Source organism: Oryx dammah, unplaced genomic scaffold, assembly GCF_014754425.2.
Source record: "Oryx dammah isolate SB20612 unplaced genomic scaffold, SCBI_Odam_1.1 HiC_scaffold_22, whole genome shotgun sequence".
In the NCBI taxonomy this organism is placed as follows: domain Eukaryota; kingdom Metazoa; phylum Chordata; class Mammalia; order Artiodactyla; family Bovidae; genus Oryx; species Oryx dammah.
This window is the reverse complement of record NW_024070206.1, coordinates 24700817-24720487: the sequence shown is the minus strand read 5'-3', so window position 1 is coordinate 24720487 and position 19671 is coordinate 24700817. Positions and strand designations below refer to the sequence as shown.

Sequence of the window (19671 nt, the reverse complement as noted above, 5' to 3'; positions counted from 1 at the left end):
ACAGACGGTTTGAGAGTCTAAAGCTGCACAATCCAATAGAAATACAATACTAGCCACATGTGATACTTAAATTCTGCTAGTAGCCACATTAATAACAAATAAAATTAATTTTAATATAGTTTTAAACTAATATATTAAAAAGTTACCATTTCACCATGTACTCAGCATTTTTAAATCATTATTTTAATAATGATGTTTTGCATGCTCACATCTTCCCAGGTCTTTGAAATTTGCTGTGTTTTATGCTTACATCCCTCAGTCTGAGCCAGTCACGTTTCAGGCGCTCAGTGGTTGATGGGCTACCATACCAGACAGTGCCAAACTGAAACAGACCTCTCAGTGGAAAATAAACCAAACTATATCTGGGGTCCTGATTTAATAATGCCTCTTAGGATTTATGTTTCAATTTAGTCATCTGTTTAGGAAACTAACTTCCTTAATTTATACCATCAGTCCCACCAAGCTGCTATTACCTTAAAATTACGTCACCACCATTAAGATCTGTTATATGTCCTTTAATAATTAGTGGTATATCTTTCCACTGTGACTAATCTCATTTTTGTGTCACGCACTAATGATAAAGATATATGTATGTAGATGTGTGTTTGTGTATATTTATCAATCTACATGTGATCTGGATTCACACTTGGTAAAGGTAAAGTAAGTTTCTATCCTAAATATACTATGCTAAATGTTTGTGATTTCTTTCTTCTCCTTTCCCACTTTTCCTTCTAGGCAGAAATATTTAGTTGTAATAAAATAAAGGATAATGACAAAGAAGAGGGCTGCTTCTACTTCAGGTATTTCTCAAATCATTTCATATTTTAATGCATATTTTGTTACAGAGTTAATCAGCATTGGCAACATGTGCCTGTTTAGCTAAGGAGAAATAATTTATGATCAAATAGAAAATATTTTGTCTACAAAGTTTGCAAAATGATTTGGGGAAAGATTGTTGTGATAGATATATTTGCTTTCAGAACTATCAGAAACATCAGAAGAATTCTGTTGTCAGAACATTTGTAATATTTTATTATATGGGAGATTTCTATAATTCTAAACTTAAGATCTTACAAAATAAAAAAACTGAACTAGTTTTTTAATTTAACTATGTGACTTTAAGTGATGCTTCTTTCTTCTGTACTTTGAAATCTGTAAATGGTTTTGGATACATGGTGTCTTAAGGTTTCACTTATTAGAAATGTCTTTTTGCCTTTTGAACTAATGATTGCTTTATTTCATTAAATGTATTAGTTTATTAAGCCAAATAGAAAACAAAAGGTACAAATTGTTGTTAAAATAATACCAGCATTCACAATTCCCTGTGTGTTTAACTTTGTTGAGATCCCTGTTTTCCCACATAACTTCAAGTTACTATCTATTATTATTTCATTTTACCTTGTAGGACTCCCTTGACCATTTCTTTTTGGCCAGGTGTAGTGGTGATGAACTCTCTTAGCTTTTGTCTATATGAGAATGTTGCCATGCTGCATGGCATGCAGGATCTTAGTTCCACAACCTGGGATCAAGCCCTGACCCCTGACCCCCACCCCGGTCCCCCACCTCCCTGCAGTGGGATCACTGAGGCCTAACCACTGGCCAACCAGGGAATTCTGTCTAAGAATGTTTTAATTTCTCCCTCACTTTGGAAGGACAGTTTTGCTGGAAGTAACATTCTTGGTTGACAGTTTCTTTTAACACTTTGAGAACATTGGCCTACTGCCTTCTGACTTACAAACTTACTGATAAGAAATTACTTTGTTGAGGATGCCTTGTATGTAATGATTTGTTTTCCTCTTGCTGCTGCTAATATTGTTTTTCTTTGTCCTATGAAAGTTTGTGTTAGTGGGTCTTGGTGTTGGTCTCTTTGAGTTTTATCTTACTTGGAATTCCTTGAGCATCTGGGATATATATATATGTCTTTCATCAAACTAGGGAAATTTCCAGCCATTTTTCAAAAATTATCCCTGCCATACTTTTCCCTTTTTTCTCCTTGAATTCCCACAGTGTGTATGTTGGTCCACTTGATGTATCTCAGGTCCCTTACACTCTGTTCACTTTCCTTCTATCTTTTTTCTTTCTGTTCCTCAGACTGTATAATTTCCACTGTCTTATCTTCAAGTTCATTAATTCTTCTATGTACTTGAATCTACCTTTGAATACCTGTAGTGAAATTTTCACTTCAGTTATTGTACGTTTTAGCTGCAGAACTTGCTTTTGGTTTCTTTTTAAGTTTTCTCTTTACTTGACATTTTTGTCTTTTTCTGTACATTACTTTCTTGACTTTTTTCACATCTTCTTTTAATTCTTTGAGAATCTTTATAACACTTGTTTTAAAGTAAAGTCCTTGTCTAGTATATCAGCCTCCTTATGTTTTTCAGGGACAGTTTTGATTGACTTATTTTTCCCATACTTTACTGTTTGTTTGCCTTCTGGGGTTTTTGTTATTGAAAATTACACATTTGAATCTAATAATGTAATCACACTGGAATTGAGTCCTTTCAGTGTGCACTTATAGATACATATTACTATATATGTATCTCACTGTTTTGAGTTTTGTTATCTTATTACAGACCAGTAGCAAAAATGAAGTTTTAGGTATTTATACACTCATCTCTGTGAATAATGATAGGTTTATTGCTTTCTAATCCTTAGTTGTTTTATTTCTTTTCCTTGATGTACCTCACTGGCTAGGACTTAGAGTCAAATGTTGAATGGATACAATGAGAGTGACTATTCTAAAATCATTCCCAGTCCAAAAAGGACATTTCAGCATTTCACTCATAACTATGATGTTTGCTTTAGGGTCTTTATTTTGGGTAGGTATCGTTATCAGGCTGTTCATTTGTAATCATTACTAAAAGAACTTCTATTTATCATGAATGATATTAGGTTTTATCATCTGCTGAGGCAGTAGGTGTTATTTTTCCTTTTTTTAATAGATAGATAGATAGATAGATAGATACAAGTATATAGTTGTTTTACTCCTAAATTTTATTTATTTGGCTGCTCCATCATTTATGTATTCATTGTGTTTGTGGCCAAAATAGCAAGTCTACCTCTTACTAAGTTCCTTATTGGTAATTTAGTTAGAATAAATATATTTTTTATATATATATATAGTTACATAGTTATTCATTTAGAACATACAAATGGAAAACAAAGCAGCATAAGACCAGTTGGATAGTTTATAAACTTGAATATAAAACTGAGATGGAAATTTGTGTGGAAATAAACTTGAAATATAAAACTGAAATGGAAATTTGTGTGGAAATGAAGCTAAATTCATTTGATATGTAATTCAGCATTTATTGTGTTTACTACTTTATCAACTTTATATCCAATTTTTACCACTTACAGAATTTTTGCTCTAGATGTTTTGTGATAGAATGTCTAGATAAGAGGGACTGATATTAAGCTTCATGTTGCAGGAAGTATTTGATGAATGAAGTTGAATGTAGTAAAGTAACTCTCTTACTCATTTACTCTTCATGGAAGGAAAAGAAATGTTAATGCTTTGAATTTCTTTCCTGTTTATTTAAAAGTTACCAGTGATCTTATCTCATTCTTCTTAACTTAGGGATAAAGCAATTCCTAACAAGGTGGGGACATACTGTATCCAGTTTGGTTTTACGATGGATAAAGCAAATATTCTTAACAGTGAGCAGGTTTGTTTACTCTTTTTATACATGGCAGTTAGCTTTAGTTACCTTCACATTTTCTTACTTGGTTGAGGAATGAAGTGTTTGAAGTGTTTTGTTTAAAAGTGGTGTGATTATTGGATAAAAGGTATAAATGCCATCTTCAGGAATTTTAGAATAATATATACTTAAATTATGTTGATTAAACTTGACCTGATATGTAAGTTTCTTTTTTATCCCTGTTTATATTGAGGACTTGATTAGTAAACATTTTAATCTATATGTGAAAATGTTTCAGTTAATAACATTTCTAGATAATGAAATGGATTCTAGATAATGAAGTTTTAAGGTAGTTTTAACATATATCATCTCCATTCATTATTGTTAGTGCACTAATTTTTTTTAACAATTACATGTATTGTTAAGTGTCTCTAAATTTGTTTTTAGATGGTTAACATTCAAAAATTAATGTTACGCCTTTTATTTTCAGTTTTAAAAAGTTGATTGGTTTTAAGAATTTAATGGAAATATGTTTTGGAAGGTAGTATTTCGTTTCATTTAGGATATGCTCTGTTTCTTCATCTTTAAATGCTAAACCATTAATGTGTTGTTAATTAGAATGCTCCTTTTCTTAGATTATAGTGGATGTTCTACCTAATCAGCCTGTGAAGTTAGTTCCTGAAATTCAGCCAGCTACACCAGCTGTTTCAAATGTTCGCTCAGTTGCCAGTAGGACCCTGGTCAAAGATTTGTATCTTCATATCACGGTAATGTTTATTTACTTCCAAATTACCGAGGGTAACAAAAATTATTCCTAGTTTCAAGGTGCAAGATAGTTACTATAGAATCCTATCTGAATTATTCTATTTAAGTTTATAGGAAAAATTTATGCAAGTTAATGAAAGGCTTATCAGTATCTTTATACTTAAATATAAATAGAGAATGAATTCAATTATACATAAAATAAATCCATAAAATATACTAAGTAGAAGTAACTAAAAAATGCAGAAATCTGCCCACCTTTACTAACATATATCTTTAATTCACTATTTCATGTAAGCATTATGAATGTGTTAAGTAAGTCAATTTTTCAGTGTCCATTTCAGTGAGGGGCAGGAAGTAATTAAGTATGTATTTTGAAGAGATTTGCCATCATGAGTGATCATAATGAGCTCCTTAAAACTTTCTGGTTACCCAGAGGGTAAGCAAAAATGGGGCTGCTAAGAATGTTAACAACAATATGTAAAATAACACTAGTGGGACTTCATTTTTTGAAAAACTTGGCAAATAGGGTTGTTAACGCCTTCAGTGTGTTTTCTTATTTTTAGACCATGAAACTTAACTGGTTCTTAAACTAGGTACATAACACTTTTAAAAATGTGAGTCCTTTTAATAAAGTTGGGAGTCATTGTATTAGGTGGAAACTTTTGGTTCTTTTATGGTTTCTGGGATTATTTCCTGCCTGTAGAGCTCTTACTCTGAGATCTGAATTCTGTGTTTGGAGTAAGAAGGATCAGGGTGATTTAATATTTGGAGCTTTATAAATAGGTCATATTTCTGATTTTCCCATGTCCTTCTCTGGTTTGATCTTTTTTCTGCTGCTTTTAATTAGTTTTCTGAAACTTTCCATTGTTTACTTTAAGGATGACTACAACAATCATACTGGAGTTGATTTGGTTGGCACTGTAATGGCTACCATCAAAGGTTCTAATGAGGAAGATGACATACCTCTCTTTAATGGGAAAATTAGAACACTTGAATTTCCCTTTGTGAAAGGTTCAGCTGAAATCACGGTAATTTTGTCTTCTAGTAGACAAGGTTTTGGTATTTAATAGTTTAAGTCACAATATTATTATACTTGTTCTTTTGTGTGTATAGCTATGATGATATTCTAATTATAGCATTAAATTGGAAAGTCAGCTAAAATATTTTGATTTTTGTTCTGAGCTATTATACATTGAACCCACTATCATTGTTACTGTTAAAAAAGACCCTATTTTTCTTTTCCCCTGTGGATGACTGTTTTCTGTGACTGGATTGTTTTAACTTCAGCGACAGTATAATCATGTTTCATTGAAAAGCCAGCATCCTGTGAATAGAAATAGAATCAAACATAGCCCAGGTAAAATGTACACATATCTAGAAAAGTTTAGTAAAACTAGCCTATCTTTGTCATTCTTCCTTTTTTTCCAAAATGGAAATAGCTTTGCTTATATAAAGCATACCCAGTGAGAGAACATAAAAAAAAATCACTATACTATCACCATTCAGAGATACTGATGATTAGCAATTCAGTGTATAACCTTCCACACTTTTCTGTATATACACTAACACCGCGTGGATGTCCTATGAATGTGATTTATGTAGACATGGAGGAGGGTGCAAAGTTTCATTAATGTAACAGAACTCCACTTTAATGAAATCTTTTCTCATTTCGCACATCCTTGCTATATATCTGTCAATTCAGTTCAGTCGCTCACTTGTGTCTGACTGTTTGCGACCCCATGGACTGCAGCATGCCAAGTTTCCCTGTTCATCACCAACTCCCAGAGCTTTTTCAAACTCATGTTCATCAAGTTGGTGATGCCATCCAATCATCTGTCATCCCCTTCTCCTCCTGCCTTCAATCTTTCCCAGCATCAGGGTCTTTTACAGTGAGTCAGTTCTTCACATCAGGTGACCAAAGTCTTGGAGCTTCACTATCAGTCCTTCCAGTGACTATTCAGGACTGATTTCCTTTACATTTGACTGGTTTAACCTCCTTGCAGTCTAAGGAGACTCTCAAGAGTCTTCTCCAACACCACAGTTTAAAAGCATCAATTCTTTGGTGCTCAGCTTTCTTTATGGTCCAACTCTGACATCCATACATATATCTGTATCTTGAGAATAAATATACATTGTTGTGTTGATGGTTATAATTTATTTGATCAATCCTGAAATGGAAATGTAGTTTCTTTGCAAAGTTTTATCAGCAATGTTTCCATCAGCTTTCTTCACATTGTTTTAACAGTATTAGGTTTACAATTGGGGAATCTATAATCTTGCACGTGGCCTACAGTTCGACTTCTTGGTTGGCCTGGCAAAGACTGACCATCACAGCATTTCCATTTTAATTAGTTTTCAACACTTTAAAAATTCCTGAATTTTCAGAAAGAGATTTTTTTCTGTAATGCTGTAATGGTCTTTGCCAGACCAATGAACAAACCGAACATCTCTAGATTCCTGGTTTATTTGGAGAATTTGAAAGACTTGGCAGTACTGGGCCAAGATTCTCTTCAGGTAGTAGGATTTTCCAGTCAGCTGCATCCATGCTGCTGCTTTTCATTCCTTGACATTGAGGGCAAGTGTCAGGTGCTACTTATATTTACCCTTGTTCTTTTATTTTTACCATGGTTGAGGATAAAATGAAATTTTCTTATACTCTAACAAAGATTAGGTAATGAAACCACAAGTTGAAAAACAGCAGCGCAGGGAAGACGTTTTGAACATGCAGAGCCGGTTTGTATTGGAAGAACACAGGTGCCCACTCCCTGTATCCAGGTTACCTCTGTCCTATTCCTTGGCCGCGGTTGCAGGCATTTGGTTACCCTGCTGTAAGCATGTCTGAGGCTGGGACGGTGACATAAACTGTTCTCCCACAGCCACATGTTCTGTCAGCTTCATGTCATGCATGTGAATTTCCACTAGAGGTTCCTAGTATCACGATGAAGAGGTAGAAATCTCTCAGATCCTACTTGGCTCCTGACCATGTAATTTGATAGGTCTGGGGCAGGGCTGTGGAATCTGATCTGATCTGTGCAGGTGATTCTTGTCATTAGGGACATTTAAGAGACACCGGGTCTAGAACAGTCATTTGTAAATGTTCCCATTTGCTAGAGAAGAATGTTTACTGCTTTCTTTAAAGCTTTAATCTAAATTTATATTTATTCATGTTTGTTAATTGTGTTATTCAAATTCTTTATCATTTGCTGCCTTGATCTACATTTTACTCTGCTATGTATTTGTCCATTGCTTGCATTTCAAGTTGCCATTTGTGTATGAATCCAGTTTTGGACTCTTCAGTTCTCTTCAATTCTGTTATTCCATGGATTTTGGTAAACTGAACATATAGATTACAAACTGTAAAGCTTTGAGACAGGAAAGGCCTCCTTAAATAAGACATCAAGGATAAGATTTTATATTTAGCTATATAAATAGAGGATTAATAATATTTCGGTATATTTGTACAGTATGTTGAACATATTTTTTAAATATTCTGAAGAACTTCCTGAAAATCAATAAGAAAAAAGACAATCTAGTAGAAGAATAAATGATAATGAATATAAACAGGCAGTTAGTGGGAGAGAAGCTATAAATAACTAGTGAACAAGAAGAATGACTTAAGTAGTAATCTGGGAAATGCTAGTTAAAACAGTAATGACTGCTTGTTTTTAATACATTTTTTAGAAAAAAAAAATGCTTGATAATAAATGTTAGCCAAGCATCAGGGGAACTGGATATTATACACTAATGATGAGAGGATAAATTGATGTAAACATTTTCAAGAGAAATTTGATACTACCTATTAAAATAAACTTTTAACAAGTCATTATATTTCTCTGGCTAGTCTAGAGAACACACCAAGAGGTATATAAAGATTCTTTCTTTGCTGTATTATAAGTACTAGCTAATATTTTTTACTAAAATGTTCATCACTCAGTGAAAGAAATTATATCTATACTATGCATAATGTAAAACATTGGTAACTAAACATTTACTTGAATTGATTGACAGATCAAAATTAGTGCTGAAAGAAAATTGCTACAGTAAAGTTTGTTATATTTTAAGTGTAAGCAGTTTTATTTTTGTGTTTATATTCATATAACTACATTGAAAAAAGCTTTCAGAAACCAAGTGGGATTGGGCATTGGTTTAATGGTAGACTTATTTTATTATTTTGTAGATTGTTCTATGGTGTTTTGTTGATTTAGATTTTTAAAAATTTTATTTCTCCGAACTTGATTACTATGGTCTAAAAAACAAAACAGCTAGTACCCATTGTTTCCATGTAAGACTGAAAAGATTCTTTAGGATATAGATCTCTGTATTGCATTATTTACTAGCTATATGCTATAAAATATATCAAGTTTTTGTGTGTGTGCATTAATGAAGAAAAATACATTAAAAAGCCCAAATCTTGAGAGCTTTTCAGGACCTCTTGTTTGGTCCCCTGGGACTGATGGCTCTGCTTACATGGCAACAGCTGTAACTTAAACTCAGCACTGGGCTTTGTGTACTTTGTGATTATTTTTGTAACTTTCACACCATCAGTTGTTTCATACTGCTTCAACTTAAAGATCGAAATCAAGCCATTTCTGGTCAAGATATAAGAAGCCATTGTTATTTCTGGTCTGGAAGATACTTTTTCTCGTAGTTTTCTATTTATATAATTTTTGCATAAGCTATTTATTGATAAGATAATTTGGCTTTCAAACCAATACCAAAGAGTTTTATGTCTTGGATGGTGCTGCTGATGTTAGAGTGAATGCTTAATGAACTTCACAGGTCAGTCAGTTTTGCCTTTTAAATTTACCACTTACTTGAAAACAGAGCACAATGAGATATATAACATTTGTATATTTACAAATACCTTTTCAAAACCGGTTTTTCCTTACTGCTCTTTTCTTTATACAGAGTCTAGTGCTAGCAGAAAATAGTCCTGGAAGGGATAGTACTGAGTATTTTATTGTGTTTGAGCCTCGGCTGCCAGCTTTATCAAGAACGTTAGAATCATATATTCTACCATTTATGTTTTACAATGGTAAGTTTCTAGGAAACTAGAGGATAAACTGTTTGAGTTTGTGGTACTCTGAATAACTGTTTTGCTTTCCATTAAATGGTGCTTACTAATTATCTAATCTTGTGATGACATTTTGGAAAAGTCACAATTTAAAAATTGAAATAAATTATCTGAATGTTTTTTCCTAGATGTTAAGAAGCAGCAACAAATGGCAGCGCTTACAAAAGAAAAGGACCAGTTATCCAAGTCTATTACAGTGTACAGAACTTTATTTGATACCAGCAAACAGCTTCTTGATGAGATGAAGTGTAAGTCATTTTGTGTTCAGAAGTGCTAGAAAATGATGCTTTGGGTAATGGTAAGATAGAAGATTGAGTCCATGGGACCCAAACATTGTCTGCTTCCCCTGGACTTAGGAGTGAGCTGCAGGGCGCAGCAGAAAGGTAGCAGCAATGGTTCATATGACTCATCATTCAGTCTTAAGGTGAAGTGTTCTTGTCTTTAAATAAATGTATATCTTGCTTACCTACAAAATTCTGCAATTTTTATTAGGAATCTGAATCTATATAAATGTAAGGGTTTTGACATAATAATAAGGTTTATATTTAGCTTTAGCATTTGGCAAAAGATACTAGATGACAATATAACTGAAAAAGTGATGTGTAATGTAAGTTTTAGTTTGACTGTGTGTAGTTTAATTTACAAACATCTGCAGCAGAGAAATAGCTAATTTATTTTTTAATAAATACGTGGCATGTTTGCTAGTTTTTAATAATGTCTGTACTGTTAGGCTGTTTGCTGAGTTGTGCACTATCATTGCTTTCCATTTGTCAAATTTTTTCACATGTCAGGGATATTTAGAGGAAAATATGAACTAAGTAATGAAATAATACATAACTTGTAGTACTAAAAATTGTTCTTTAAAAAGTCTCATTTTCTTAGAATAACCATATGTAATTAGGTATATATTACATATATGCATGTGGATTAGAATTAAATAACTTATCCACAATTACTTGTAGTTTGCAGTTTATAATACCTCCAGTTGCATTCATTTTGTGTTTTCTTTTTGTATATTGGATGTGAACGTTAATTTTAGATTTTTAATAAGATTTCTATAATAGTTACCGTTTTTCATTTTAGCATCAATCATTAAAAGGAAAAAACAAGGGATTGAAAACATTTTCTAAATTCTGTTATAAGAGCTATCACAAATTGATAGTTTTTGTTTTTAATTTTAGGCCAAGTTGAAGAAGCAAAATTAAAAGAGGCCCAGTTGCGAAATGAACTGAAAAACTACAATATTGACATTTCTTCAACACAGCAGGTACAGTTTCCAAGTATATGTGAAAGTTTTTTTTTTTAATTCTAGCCTATAATTTGTTTTTAATCATTCATATTTTATTAGGAATGTTGACACTATTGTTTTGGGGTCCTAAGTCATATGGGGATTATAATCCAGTCACTTACTGGACATTGAAATAGGCTAACAATAATGGAGTGCTCTTTTCAGAGAAATTGCAGTTTGTGTTGCTGATCTAATGATACTAGTAGTTATATTAATAATACACCAAGTTGAGAACTTGCACTGAAGTGGCCTAAGTAATAATCGGTGGCAAAGAAAATGAGAGAAAGTGACAAAAGACAATAGATTTTTTAGAGCTTATATTCTTTATGTGTATAACTCATAAGTTTTATTATAGGTCATATAATTCTTAACTAAGAAAAAAAGAATTAGTGAGGTTGATGCTTTACCTTTCTATGATCATATTCTCAAAAGAAAAGAATGGCTATGTAGTAACTTTTGTGTACTTGAGTTGTCCAAATTGTTGGATTTTCTGTGCTATTTTCTCTACCTTGTACAAAAGTCATTGTAATTGGCCTTGCGGTTAATTATTCTATAAATTACAGATGCCACACATTGAAGCACTTTTGAAAAGAAAGCTATCAGAACAGGAAGAACTAAAGAAAAAACCCAGAAGATCATGTACTCTTCCAAATTATACTAAAGGCAGTGGAGATGTTTTGGGAAAGGTTTGTGTTTCAACCTTTTACGAGGCAGTACATTTTATTGTCTTGTTTTTCTGTAGGCTTTGGGTGATCCTGGGTCGTGGAGCCATGATGATATCAGTGGTTGGGAATCCCAGGCAGGATGGAGTGAAATTTCATCATATTGCTGAGTTGGTGTGCAGTTAAAACCTATCAACTGTTTACTTCTGAAATTTTCCTTTATTGTTTTCAGACTGCCATTGATTGGGTAACTGAAAATGGGGAAAGAAAAGCTGCAGATAAGGGGGAATTGCTCTACAGGGTGGACACTGTGATGTTTTTAACAGTGACACAACATTCTCATTGTTAGGGCAGGTGTTTGCTACCAATAAAGGGTAAATGTAACTATACCAGTGTAATAAGTGACTTTTGAAATCAGCCACAAAAATTCAGCCTTTGAGTAAGGCTTTGAGCAGTGTTGGACTTTGAGCAAGAAAACTTTGAGCATGCTTGTGACTAAAATCCAGTGGGTCCTCTGCATCCAGAGGTTCTAATTCCTCGAATTCAGTCAACTGCAGAGGAGAAATATTTGAGGGGGGAAATTCTAGAAAGTTCCTGAAAGCAAAGAGTTTGTCACATGCACGTGCTGGCAACTATTTACATAGCATTCGCATTGTATCAGGTATTAATAAGTAATCTGCTGCTACTGCTGCTAAGTCACTTCAGTCGTATCCGACTCTGTGCGACCCCATAGACGGTAGCCCACCAGGCCCCCCATCCCTGGGATTCTCCAGGCAAGAACACTGGAGTGGGTTGCCATTTCCTTCTCCAATGCATGAAAGTGAAAAGTGAAAGTCAAGTCCTCAGTCGTGACCCCGTGGACTGCAGCCCACCAGGCTGCTACTGCTGCTAAGTCACTTCAGTCTTGTACGACTCTGTGCGACCCCATAGACGGTAGCCCACCAGGCTCCCCCCGTCCCTGGGATTCTCCAGGCAAGAGTACTGGAGTGGGGTGCCCTTGCCTTCTCCGATAAGTAATCTAGAAATGGTTTAAAATATACTTAATGTTATATGCAAATACTGTGACATTTTATATAAATGATTTAGGAATCCACAGATTTTAGTATCTAAGGGGATTCCTGGAACCAGTTCCCTGTGGATACAGATGGATGGTTGTACAGTTGACCCTTCAGTAGCAAAGGTTTGAACTGTGAGGGTCCACTTAAACACAGACTTTTTTTTAAGACTTTATTTAAACTAAATACCGACTACAGTACTGCCTAGTGGTTAAATCCTTGGATGTAAAACTAGGTATGGATGACCCACTGTGAAGTTACATACAGATTTCCAGTTGATCAAAGGGTCGGTGGCCCTAACCTCCGTATCCTCCATACATAAACTCCATACCCACCATACATAACCTCCATACAGTTGTTTGGTGGTCAACTGTTTTTGTTAATAGGGGAGTGACTATTAATTCTGAGCCCTACAGAATTTATTAAAGTGGAAGAAATGGTTCTTATTTGTGATATTTAGATTTATTTTCTAAAAAATCATTGGCATAAATGATCTACTTAGAAGGGTATAGCTATATTTCGGTTTAAGTGTGTTTTATGCTTTAACAATTGACACACCCAGTAGTAGAGAAATGAATGTGAAAAAAAGGTACATCACCTAACTGATAATATGCCAAATATTTTTATTTGGTTATTGGCAAAATTTACTGTAGTTTAATCTGTAGAATAGTTTTTTGAAATTAAATAGTATAAGAGACTATTTAAAATATTTAAGCCAGTAAGCTTTTACAGTTTGAGAATTTTTTGTTAATTCATGTGAATGTTTCCCAAAAGAAAAGTGTTTTTGCTGTTTAGATGTTGACTTTTAAAATATTTGGTATTTGGTATCATCCCTGGTAGCTCAGACAGTAAAGCGTCTGCCTACAATGCGAGAGACCTGGGTTCGATCCCTGGATCAGGAAGATCCGCTGGAGAAGGCAGTGGCAACCCACTCCAGTATTCATGCCTGGAAAATCCCATGGACCGACGAGCCTGGTAGGCTACCGTCCATGGGGTCACAAAGAGTCGGACACAACTGAGTGACTTCATTTAAAATATTTAATATATTTAGAAGTTTTTTAACTTGATTTTTTAAAATGGCTTCTAGATTGCACACCTGGCACAGATTGAAGATGATAGAGCTGCAATGGTTATCTCTTGGCATCTGGCAAGTGACATGGACTGTGTGGTCACCCTGACCACTGATGCTGCACGGCGAATTTATGATGAAACCCAAGGTCGTCAGCAGGTGTTGCCCCTCGATTCTATTTATAAGAAGACTCTTCCAGATTGGAAAAGGTTAGAAAAAAATGCAAGTAGTGATTTTAAAAAAAATACCTGTTCTATTTTTTTATCAAATCATAGAATTTTAAAATTTCTCTGAAAGGTGACTAAAACAGAGACGTGACTCACATTATCTACATTATTCTTTGTCTTCCTCACAAATATGATCTTCATTAAGATAAGTGTTACAGTGTATTTCATCACATATGCTGGCCAGGTTTAATTTGCCAGTTAAATGTTATTTGTTTATATGACAGATACACATACAAACATACAACAAACAGGAAGGGTGGTGAGATGTCATTATCATTAACAGACTGTGGAACTCCTTTATTTGGAATAAGAGTGTAGATCAATGTCCTTTGTCCTATTGTAAGTCCTATAAAAATAAACAGCCATCATTTAGGTAGAGAAGGTCTTTATTGGAACTGCCATTAGCAAAACTGAAATGTAAGAGACCATCTAGTTAGGATGTTACACCTGTGTTTTAATATAAATCTGTTTTTTTGAATTGTTTTCCCATTTACTTTTCAAAATATGTTTTTCGGTATAACCATGCAAACCAGTTAGCCATTTAAGTATTTTATGTGTACTCTAGTTTTGACTATTGTTAATAATCTGCCTTAAAAGACTCAAGCAAAATGATGATAGAAAAGCAAAAAAAAAAAAAATTAAAATATATAACAAAATATTGACCAAAAATTTTATCAGATTCCTAAACAAAGTTTTGCAAGGCCTAGAGTTGAGTAGGAATGGGACTTGAAGGAAAATGGAAACTAAATTAAGAGCTTACTGTGTCATTAAACTAACATTTTATTTCACTTTGTAATCTAAACATAAATCAAGGAAACAGCTGGAATTTGAACTCAAATCTGTCTGCTTCTAAAATCTCCCACTCTGCTCCTAGTCAGTACCCATTTTAAATAACATGGGATGTCCTATCAAATCATAGTAACTGTGTTGAAAAGAGTAATAATTTTTCTGAAAGTAATTTTCCCTTCAGGAGGTCTTCTGTTTTTTTGTTTTTCATTATCCCTGAGGATCAAATTAAGAATCCTTTATTTAGGGAAAGTATGAATTTGGTATTTAAGGCTAATGCTTGCTCTAAAAACTAGTTATCCTCACTTCCAGGTCTTGTGCCTCCTACTGGGATTGAGTTAACTAGCTCTTAAAGCCACTCCACCCTCTATTTCTACCTGCACAATTTGAGGAAAGCTACCCTATGTGGGCAGAGAAAGCCCTGACACCCAAGTCAGCTCCCATCTCTGGAATCTCATTGTTATCCCTCGATTTCAATTGCTCATTCTGTACGCTGTGTCAAGAGGACAGAGCCCGAGTACTGGGCTGCTGCTTTTCCATGTTCTCAGCCTTGGCCTTGCCCGTGCCCTCAGCCACTCTAGGGCCACTCTCCACGTGAGACAGTCATACCATTGGCGTCCTAGTTTAGGGCCAGCTTGAGAGGCCGCACCTCTTCTTTCCTTGTCAGAACTAATCAAAGCTTAGTTTATATCAGTTTACAGACTAATTGAGGACAGGCAAGACTAAGCAGGTATTTTTTTAATGGTAAATATTGTTTTCATTTCCAAAGGCATAACAGTTAAGCATTTAGGAGTATTACCTGTACATAGGGAGTTGTGATCACAGAGATAATCAGTGTATTCATATGTTTTTCATCATATATGTATTTTTTGGTGATAAGTTACATATTTTGTTTAAAACCTTTTTTAAATTCAGACCTCTACCTCATTACCGAAATGGAAAATTGTATTTTAAACCCATTGGAGACCCCGTCTTTGCCCGAGACTTGTTGACTTTTCCAGATAACGTAGAACACTGTGAAACAGGTAAAGGAGGTTGTGACATTTTTTATACAGATGTTAATGCTTGTGATTCAGAGACTTAATTACTGATTATGGAAAATTATGTTCTTATATAGTTTATAAATGATAGTTGTATTAATAGGTACTTCTCTTATTTTTCCTATTAGAGGAAAGTATTGAATAAAATTCCTATGTTAGCATTATTTCTAAGAAAACTTTATAATAATATATGTTAAAAAATTTTTTTCTTTTCAAATGTTTCATGTGCAGTCATTGTATTTCAGCTTCTGGGTACACAACAGCATGCTCACCAGCAGAAGTCTGTGTTAATATTTTAGTATGACCAAAAACGATGTCATAATTTTAACATTTTGTTTGTTGAATTTTTTAGTATTTGGTATGCTGTTAGGAGACACTATTATTTTGGATAATTTGGATGCTGCCAATCATTACAGAAAAGAGGTATGTACTTGAATTCTTTTTTAATTTGTAGCTCCAATTTTACTGTGTGTTTAAAAATTTAATGTTAGATATCTATAAAGAATTTCATTTTGAGATACATATGCAAATGACAGCAAAACCAATTTAAATCCTATAAATTGATAAGCAGCATGAATCTGAGCAAAATATATGAATGAATTTGCCACGATGCAAATTAAAGTGAAATGTTTGCAGGCTGTGAAATTATCTGAGTTTCAACATCAATGTCTATTAATGGTGTCTAAGTCTGTTAATGGTGTCTATTGAAAAAGAGTTATCTCAGATAATGTCGTTGGAAACACAGTTTGAGGCAGCCCTTGTTTATTGGTTGTTAGGGCTGTAACAAAGTACCACAGACTGGGTGGCTTAAACAGTAGAAATGTACTGTCTCACAGTTCTGCTGGCTTGAAATCCAAATGCAAGGTGTGAGAAGGGCCAGTTCTTTCCAGGGGTTATGAGGGAAGGAGTCTGTTCCATGCTTTTCTCCTTGGTTGGCAGATGGTCATTCTCCCTGCATCTGTTGGAATCTATGCATATGTACCCAAATTTCCCCTTTATTTAAGGACACTACTCATTGGATTAGAGCCCACTGTTATGACCTCATTTTAATTTGATTGTTAAGACCCAGTCTTCAATTCAGGTCACATTTTTGAAGAACTGGGGGGTTAGGACATTAACACGGGGATTCTAGGGGATACAATGCATCTGATAATACCTTTGCAGAACATTTAGCAATATAAATGTTTATTTATTGCTACATAACAAACACTTCAAAAGTTAGTGGCTTTAAGCAGTAGCAGCATGTTAGTTCTCATTCCTTGCTAGGTTTCTGCGAGTAGTGTTGGCTACTTGCACTGGGATCGTGAAAGCTCCAAGTGCCTCCCTCACACAGCTGGCAGCTGATGCTCTTGCCACTGTGGTTTAGCTATAGCTGGCCAGAGCCTCCTCTGGGGCTGCCACCCGCACCATTTTTCTCAGCCCCCCTCATGGGTGTGTGAGGTAACACCATTAAGGTTTTTAGAAACCTTTTTCTCACTAAGAGTATCTGGAAAGCAGTGCCTTAAATCTTTCTGAGGTCTTAACATAGGGCCATCCTTCACTTGACTTTGATTCCAAGGCTACATTATACTGACTGTGCACTGGGTTTGATCTTAGCCCAGAGGCTTTCCGTTTCTTTTTCAACAACATGTTGTTGGCCAGACAGGCTGGGAAGGAAAACAGTCCAACTCAGCAAGTTCTTGATTAGAAATATTTGAAATTATTTCTGAAAACGAATTAGTTCCTACTTAGTTTATCTCCCATTCGTACTGGCTCATTCATAACTGACTACTGGCTGGGCACACGGCAGGGGTTGTAGGCTGGCAGACTTAGATCTCTCCACACAAGCCACTCCTTGTGGCTGCTGGGGATTTTATCAGTGGCATCTGGGTCCTAAGAAGGAAAGTTACAGTGGTGAAGACAGAAGTTACAGGTCTCTTAAGTCCCAGTGTCAGGAAGTACATTTGGTTGGTCAGAATCTGGCCAGCCTAGATCCAAATGGAGAAATACGGAGTTTGGAATAGACTCTCCTTTCCGTGGGAGAGGCAAAGAAGATGTCGCCTTCTTTATATCATCATATATTAAGATAATTTATCTTACAGACATGCTCTCACAAAAATATTCACTGGAATGTTTAAGAATTATCAGGAAATTTTGAAGTGAATAAAATTTCAGTAAATGAATGATCTATTTGGATCTGAAATCCAAAGGTCTTGAATTAGTTGATATAGAAGAAGTACTAAATTTAATAAATATGGTGTTAGGGACTTGGAAATAGCAGCTGATAAACATGTATGTAAACATTATAGGCTTGCAAAATATTATAGCTGAAAATGAGTGAGAGTAGTTACTGAAGAGAAAATAGAAGTCAGTTTAAAATATGATCTAGTACCCTTAAATAGTGTATTATAAAATCATGGATATCTTAAAATCATATAGTCTAATAATCTAGATGAGGAACCTTAAGTACAAAACAAATAGTGGTTCTGTATCAAGTCATAGTACTAATTCATGGCAAAACTAGAACTACTCAGAACAGATTTTCTGTGGGCCCAGTTAGAAGAAATAGTAAGTGTGTCTTCAGTTTAGGAGAGCTAAATTAGTGAGATTATTGAAAATTAAACAGCTAATTGGGGAAAAGTATTTGGCGTCTTCATGAATGGTTCCTTATGAACTTAAAAATGGCTCTAATATACTACATCAGAAAATGGCTGTGGATGAGGAAGTTGCTGTATTTTGATGGTGATTAGCATGTTTATATGTCCTAAATTATAAGTCAGAAATCATACCCATTAGAAGTTATGACAATGTATAATCTATTAGGAGAAGGTGAGTAGCTTAGTAGTGAGGATGAATTAGCAAGTTGAGTAATAATTGGAAGATTCTATCAATAGTTCAGTCTGTTACTTGGACACCTATAATGTATGAGACACAGTGAGGAGCTGTTAATTATTGAATAACCAGCTCTGTTGAGCAGAGTGGTGGGACCCTGATTCGTAGCTTTTGCTAGCCCCCACAGTGTGAATACTCATATCCTGGCTGACTTCCAGCGGCCTATGTGTGGTCATTGACTGAGGCGTTCAGGAGGACCTGGTTCTCATGACCCAGTAAATGCTGGTTCTAGCATATCACTAGCACAGTGCTAGGCTTTGAGGGTTATACAGAAATAGACTAGACAACTCAGATAGCCAAAGGAAGTGCTAGCAGAGGTGAACTAATAGGCCATTTCAAAAGGCTGATTCTAGCTATATATCATTAAGATATTTTACTGTAAGAACTGGCAAGAAAGTAAGAATTCTAAGTGAAGATGAGAACCCAGAGAGATGAACACTGAAGCCTAATTTTTCTTTGAGAATATTTGTCAAACTAATAGAACTTGAGCATCAGTTGTCTCTCCCTTGGAAGGCTCAGAGGGTAAGACATACCAGAATGTGGAATCTGCTCGAAGAACTTCTTTCCCGGTAAATTAGAACCCCTGAGAGGGCTAATCCTTGGCATAAGACTGGACAAAAGAAATGAGCTTCCTCCTTCATCTCAACTCCAGGCATTTCTGGACTGAAACAAAACTGCCTTTCTTGAAGTTTAGCACTAAGTGGAAAATAAAAAACTATTTTCCTAGAGAATGCAATAACAGATTGGCTGTCATGTATGTTTGCAACTCGCATTCATAATACTTGAATTGTCTTCAAGGTAATACTTAAAGGTAAACATTTGATTTCATCTAATGCTGGACTTGTAGTATCCTTAGATATGTCATCAGAGCAAACAAAATTCTCTCTGAAAGAATTCACCTTTATCTTAAAACTGAAGTAATTTTCATATTGAACACAAGAGCAAATATTTTAAAATATTTTAAAAATATAAATATGTTATAAACATGTTTAATAATATTTAATAAATATTAATAAAAATATTAAAACCTTTTAAATATATTTCATAATATATTTTAAGAAAAAGTGTTGAATATAAGAGCAAGTAGATTTGAAAAAAATCAAAAAGAGCATCTAAAAATAAAAAGTATAATAAAAGTTAAATACTGGGCAGACTTAACAGCTTAATAGAAAATTTAGTCAATTGCAAGATAG

General features: G+C 34.5%; 1 protein-coding gene across 2 annotated transcripts in view; it reads left to right on the top strand.

The window, feature by feature from the left end:
* SMCHD1 (structural maintenance of chromosomes flexible hinge domain containing 1) overlaps positions 1-19671 on the top strand; it is a 121321-nt gene that overhangs the window by 79978 nt on the left and 21672 nt on the right. For both annotated transcript variants that reach the window (XM_040264685.1, XM_040264683.1), the window contains exons 34-44: positions 736-800; positions 3581-3668; positions 4277-4408; positions 5285-5434; positions 9315-9441; positions 9609-9728; positions 10662-10747; positions 11332-11454; positions 13573-13763; positions 15483-15592; positions 15960-16030. In XM_040264685.1, the coding sequence (XP_040120619.1) occupies positions 736-800; positions 3581-3668; positions 4277-4408; positions 5285-5434; positions 9315-9441; positions 9609-9728; positions 10662-10747; positions 11332-11454; positions 13573-13763; positions 15483-15592; positions 15960-16030 (1263 nt within the window). The remainder of the gene's footprint in view (positions 1-735; positions 801-3580; positions 3669-4276; positions 4409-5284; positions 5435-9314; positions 9442-9608; positions 9729-10661; positions 10748-11331; positions 11455-13572; positions 13764-15482; positions 15593-15959; positions 16031-19671) is intronic.